The 6310-nt window shown below is 49.8% G+C and overlaps 1 protein-coding gene across 1 annotated transcript; it reads left to right on the top strand.

Moving 5' to 3' along the window:
* The first annotated feature begins 1007 nt into the window (after positions 1–1007).
* On the top strand, positions 1008–5801 carry slc39a6 (solute carrier family 39 member 6). Its single transcript, XM_070845132.1, has 7 exons — positions 1008–1174; positions 1792–1986; positions 2358–2442; positions 2789–3190; positions 4051–4131; positions 4271–4461; positions 5529–5801. Exons 1-7 carry the CDS (start codon positions 1079–1081, stop codon positions 5679–5681), a joined length of 1203 nt encoding a protein of 400 aa, XP_070701233.1. The 5' UTR covers positions 1008–1078; the 3' UTR covers positions 5682–5801.
* The last annotated feature ends 509 nt before the right edge of the window (positions 5802–6310 follow it).

The following is a 6310-nucleotide window of genomic DNA, read 5'->3' as shown; positions in this document are numbered from 1 at the left end:
CAAACTCACAGGTAGAAGAGAACATCCGCCCTCCCGCAGGATAAGACTGCTGTCCTGACCCCCCCCCCACACACACACACACACACACACTCCCCTGCAGCCGAGTGCCCACCCCCTCCCACCCCACAAAGGGTGGGGGTAAATACTCAGAGTAACTAGCTCTGACTAAAGCCCTGCTCCCACAGGTCTAGTGTCAGTGACTCTAATCCTGTGTGAACCTGCTAGGTTTGTAATTTTCAAAGCAAAAATGCCGCCGCAAATGAACAGAAAGAGGTCATGTGATAATCTCATGTGACTCGACATGTTGGTGATTTAGGCCGTTTGTCTCCTCCTCCTTCCTGGTCGTTGGCATCATAAAGGAGCGTTTTGTCCAGTGTGAAGCGACTCCTCGTGTATGGTCGTATTTCAGACTCTTGTCCTGTTTCTGCCTCCAGTGTCTGAACGCCTCCACCGTCCTCTCCTCACATGGGATGTCTCAGGAGGTGGGCGTGACCCTCGCCGACTTCAGCTACCTCTGCCCCGCCCTGCTCAGCCAGATCGATGGCGGCGCGTGCCTCCTGCACGGGAGCGCTGCGGAGCATGACGACGGAGGTAGGACTCCGTCGACGGGGACAGTAAAATTAAATGTGTGAAACTGGATTTAATCTGTCTTTCCTTTCTAGACCACGGTCACGGTCACGGTCACGGTCACGACCACCACGCTGCCCACGAAGAAGACTCTCACCACCACGACCACGGCGAGCACTCTGGTGGAGACGCCGGCAAAAGTATCATAACAGGTAAAGATGTTAAAGGACTCCATCTGTGATTAGACTTATGGGAAGTGCCACTTTAAAAGTGCACCGCGACAGAAATGATCTGCCTCGTGTGGCCGTTTTAATCCCAGGGCTCCTTTTCCCTCGCGGTGGAAATGTTCCACCAAAACGAGACTCTTCTCCAGACTCAGGTGTGGAGATTTATCAATACACTTTGCAGTCATTGTGTGTTTGGGGGGTCTGTTGCAGCGTGGGTCGGCGGGGTCGTCTCCATCACCATCATCAGCCTGCTCTCCCTGCTCGGCGTCGTCCTCATCCCGCTCATGAACAGGGTTTTCTTCAAGTTCCTCCTCAGCTTCCTGGTGGCGCTGGCTGTCGGCACACTGAGCGGCGACGCCTTCCTGCATCTCATCCCCCACGTGAGTCTGTGCGGCGGTATTTCATTTGACATCCTGCAGGTGGTGGGGTCAAATAATAAAGTAGTCCTTACCGGAGGCCTGAAGCATGAGCACGAGTCCAAACTACAGGAGCGTCCTGTAACTTCAGGTTCTGCTTTGTATTCCACAGTACGAGTTTTATTTACCCCTGATACCTCTGATTTATCCCTCAGCCCTCCCGACAGTCCTTGGCCGGTACCCAGATTATCTTGTGATGTGAGGGATTTACAGATCAGACTCATCGCCGCCCGATCATTTCAAACATATTTGATTTAAAATCTGGATAAAAATGTCATTGCTGTCTGAGCCACAACAGCCAATGGGAGGGTGAGGTCACAAAGTCCTGGAGCAGCTGATGGTGCTACCAAGCAGCGGCAAACATCGTAGCTCCTGAGGCTAACGCTAGCTAGCATGCTGCCGTTGGCCGATATTATAACTGACGCAAATCTCACCTCCGGTTCTCGCTGAGGAACCACAAATAAGTCTGACCAGACGCACGGTCAAGTTTGAGCACTTCAGAGATCAACAGGCAACAACACAACAGCAGTGATGCGTTCAGGTTCATCTCATCGGTCTCTTTTGATGTGTTCATGCTTCAGTCTCAGGGAGGCCACCATCACCACCACGAGGATTCTGGGATGAATTTCTCCGAGGGACATCACCTCCACGGTGAGCGGGAGGAAGACCTGGACCCTGTGTGGAAAGGCCTGACGGCTCTGAGCGGAGTCTACTTCATGTTCCTAATCGAACACTTCCTGACGCTGGGAAAGATGTACAAGGACAAGAAGCAGAAGGTCAGAGTTCGATCTGTTTCTTTCCGTGTTTGGTCATTAAAGCAGAGCTGAAGTGGTCAAATTACATTTTAGAACTTGCTTCCAATCCTCACTGATGGGAAAGACAACGCTGCAGTACGTCTCTAAAAATCACACAGCAGTGACTCTGTCAATTGATTTATATATCGAAGATCATTTGAAATGTTTCTTTTCGTGCTGATACAGTCATTTCAGTACCAACACCAGAATGATACCTTACTCTGAGAATTAAAACTCTCAATAAAGATATATTTTAATCAAATTATTTCGTTTACCCTGACTTTAAAAAGATGCTGTGGTTGTTCATGCTGTTTGTATGAAATGAAAACGAGGTGTTCCTGCCGTCCCAACAGATCCAGAAGAAGTGGGATCAGAACGACAAAGCGGATCCGGAGAAGCAGCCTGCTCTGGAGGAGAACGACCTGAAGCCAACTGAAGGTGAGACTTCAGAGACGTCACCCGCCGCTTTGAAGCCACAATTTTGGCTTCATGGGCGTCGCCATCTTGTTTTATTTCCTGGTGTATCTTCCTCTAAATGGACCATAACTGACTACATGAACGTCCTGCTGTGCTGAAGAAGACAGTAAACTAGAGACTGAGAGCAGAAACTGTTCACTGAGCTGATGAATCAGGAGAGAAGTCTCCTCATTGACTTCCATCCAATCAGACTGTTTGGAGCTGGTGGAGTCGCCCCCTGCTGGACACTAGAGAGAATCCGACATGGAAATCATGTCCACTTCTTTTTCCCACTCCATGGGTGATCTCCTTGTTCTTTTCTCTCCAGATGTGGAGACCAACGGTGCCGGCATGTTTGGGGACCACCCGAGCAGCCTGCACGGTGGCGGCGTGGCGGAGGAGGAGCAGGTGATGCTGGCGCCGCAGGTGTCCGTCGTCTCGCCGCAGGGTTATGGTGGAGCGCCGGGGGCCGCCGCCTACACGGCTGAGGACTGCGAGAACAAGTGCCACTCCCACTTCCACGACACGGTGGGCCAGGCCGACAGCATGCACCACCACCACCACGACTACCACCACATCCTGCACCACCACCACTCCCAGAACCACCATCCTCACAGCCACACCCACTCCTACTCAGAGCAGCACTTCCAGCAGGCCGGCGTGGCCACGCTCGCCTGGATGGTCATCATGGGAGACGGGCTGCACAACTTCAGCGACGGCCTGGCTATCGGTGAGTAGGTGGTGCCGTTACTCACTCACCCTGTCAGCTGTCAGCTCTGTTAGCTCCAGTAGCAGCCCCAGTTAGTTCTGTTAGCTTTATTAGCTGTTAGCTGTCAGTGATGTTATCTCTATTAGCTGTCAGCTCCATTAGCCCTGTTAGCTTTCTTAACTCCATTAGCCCTGTTAGCTTTCTTAGCTCCATTAGCTGTCAGCTCCATTAGCCCTTTTAGCTTTATTAGCTCCATTAGCCCTGTTAGCTTTCTTAGCTCCATTAGCTGTCAGCTCCATTAGCCCTTTTAGCTTTATTAGCTCCATTAGCCCTGTTAGCTTTCTTAGCTCCATTAGCTCTCAGCTCCATTAGTCCTGTTAGCTTTCTTAGCTCCATTTGCTTCATTAGCTGTTAGCTGCATTAGCTCTCATAGCTGTATTAGTCCTGTTAGCTGTCAGCTCTATTAGCCCTGCTGGCTTTATTAGCTTGGTAAGCCGTTAGTTCCATTAGCCCTGTTAGCTTTCTTAGCTCCATTAGCTTCATTGGCTCTTAGCTTTCTTAGCTCCATTAGCTGTTAGCTCTCTTAGCTGTATTAGTTTTGTTAGCTGGTAGCTCTATTAGCTCTGTTAGTTTTATGTGCTTTGCTAGCTTTTTTTTAGCTTCATTAGCTGGTAGCTCTGTTAGCTGTATTAGCTCTGTTAGCTGTCATCTCTATTGGATCTATTAGCTCTGTTAGCCAAACACACCGCAGGATTCTGCTGCCCAGCGGCTGCTACTAACTAACTAGCTCTCCTCCCGCTAATACACTCTGATGTAGACGGCGCTTGGTTCAGTTTGCATCCCCACGCGGTGGGTCTTAATAATCTCCTGTGGTTTTGCAGGAGCTGCCTTCACTGAGGGTCTGTCCAGCGGTCTCAGTACTTCTGTGGCTGTTTTCTGTCACGAGCTGCCTCATGAGTTGGGTAAGACCTTCAAGCATTAGCTGCACAGAAAGCCCCACCGGGTGAAGCTTCAACAAGAAGATCCTTTATTATTCAGGGATGATTGGTAAGGTGGCAAAACTAAGCAGGGCGGGATCTCAAAGTTGACTCTGTTTCCCAGGTGACTTTGCGGTGCTCCTGAAGGCCGGCATGACGGTGCGGCAGGCCATTCTGTACAACGTGCTGTCGGCCATGATGGCCTACCTGGGTATGGTGACCGGTATCTTGATCGGACACTACGCAGAGAACATCTCCATGTGGATATTCGCCCTCACAGCCGGTCTCTTCATGTATGTGGCTCTGGTGGACATGGTGAGTCAACGTCACCCCTCTGGAACTTAAACGCACCGCAAACTGTGTCAGACGTCCCCGGAGCTTCGTCGTAATGGTGATAATAATAAACAAGCGGTTAACGCTCTGAAACAGTCGCAGTTTGGTTGTAGGCAGCAAAACTCTGTGGTTCAGGAAAAGATTATTTAGAATAAGAGCGATTCATAGAGGAGTCGTCCTACCTGCCTCTAATACAGGCCTGGTTGATATTAGAGGAAATACAGGTCTTTAAAATGATCCTCTTTTAATCTGCATCAGCGTGACAGACATAACATGGAAGTGCTTCATGTGCAGAGTAATAATACATGTAGTATGTACACGTTACAAATGAAGGCATGAACAAAAGTGTCCATTTACTTTGTTATGAATTTGTACAAAAAGGTAAAAAACCATAAAAATAAAAAAAATAAGCACACAAACAATTATTTTCGATGACTGAAGCGCAGAAGCGACTTGTTATTTGCTTCATGTTGTGCAGAAAGAAACTTCTCGGCTCTTTTTTCCGCTGAATCAGCACAAGTGAAGCTCGTCTGCTGAGCTCCAGTCAGCAGCATCTGACTGAGAGAGCAGCAGCCTTCAGCACCAGATGGGCTCTTCACACACACACACACACACACACACTTGCTGTCACAAACTGCTGCTGTCTGGAAACACAGCCAAGCCTCTGCTGCCTCAGACTGACCTCTTGTGGCCACAGCGCTGCTCTGAACCTGTGACAGTGTGCTGTAGCTAACAGGCCAGTCATCAGTCAGCCCTGTAGGCAGCCGACAGCCAAACCTGACCGCCGCTGTGTCCACTAAGACAGGAGCTCGGCTAACAGGTTCCCCCTGCTCCCAGTCTTTATGCTAAGCTAGGCTAAACACTCACACAGATGAGCCGTAGAAGGTACTTCTTAGTGTTAGCAGGCACCAACTATGAAGCCTGTACAGTTTAAATTTGTTATCCGTCTGTTTTGTTTTGTTCCTTCGTGGTTTGGGAGGCAAGCGTCCCGCGGCCGGCGTGCGGTCACAGATCCACGTGACTTCATGTGTGTCCTTCTTCTTTTCCAGGTGCCGGAGATGTTGCATAACGACGCCGGGGACCACGGCTTCAGCCACTGTGGCTTCTTCCTGCTCCAGAACGCCGGCATCCTGCTGGGCTTCTGCATCATGCTGCTAATCGCCATTTTTGAGCACAAAATCCAGCTGGACCTGGGATACTGAAGGAGCCCCCACCCCCCCCCCACCCCCCCCCTCGCCGTCAGACGTGTAGTGTGTTTTCATTCGATGTAGACAGTCCAGTCACCTTGATTTAGTTTGTACTTTCATAAGAACGTAGGACGCTGCCATGTTGACCCCTCCCTCTGTGGTCGTAGCTGACAGAAGCTTTATTGTTTTTTCGGGGCTTTTTTTTTGTGTGTTTTTTGCTCTTGGAGTGCAGCTGCAGTTCTGCGTGCAGTGTCGACACACTCGTGACCCCCCCCCCCCAGGTGGGAGAAAACAAAAACAAAAACAAAAAACAACCCTCGTCCAAACTGCTCTCACTAGCAAATCATATTTACACTGAATTCAAGAAGACACTGAAGCAGTGTGAGAAAACAGCTTTTATCTGCACCCCCCCGGACCTCTTTTACCATCATGTCCAGTTATCTCTGATTTTTATCATGTGTTTTTTTTATTATTTTTTATCTGAAGTGTTTCTGCTGCTGAGTCAAACCACATCAGTGTTCCAGCTGGTCCCCAAAGTGCCATAACAGCCCCCCCACCGCTCCGTGCTGGGTAACACTTTACTGTTAGGAGCCCCTCCCCCAAGTACTCCAGGTGATTTTTCCCTGTTTTTGCACCAAATCTTT

This window comes from Pempheris klunzingeri, chromosome 15, assembly GCF_042242105.1.
Source record: "Pempheris klunzingeri isolate RE-2024b chromosome 15, fPemKlu1.hap1, whole genome shotgun sequence".
NCBI classification, from domain to species: Eukaryota; Metazoa; Chordata; class Actinopteri; order Acropomatiformes; family Pempheridae; genus Pempheris; species Pempheris klunzingeri.
Note: the sequence above shows the minus strand (reverse complement) of the source record. Positions and strands in the feature narration are given on the sequence as shown.

Bases quoted from the DNA above. Each gene is read 5' to 3' on its own strand.
- slc39a6 (XM_070845132.1), top strand. From the start codon at position 1,079: ATGAACAGGGTTTTCTTCAAGTTCCTCCTCAGCTTCCTGGTGGCGCTG. The intron at 3,191-4,050 runs GTGAGTAGGTGG...GTGGTTTTGCAG, and splicing joins CAGCGACGGCCTGGCTATCG to GAGCTGCCTTCACTGAGGGT. The intron at 4,462-5,528 runs GTGAGTCAACGT...CTTCTTTTCCAG, and splicing joins ATGTGGCTCTGGTGGACATG to GTGCCGGAGATGTTGCATAA.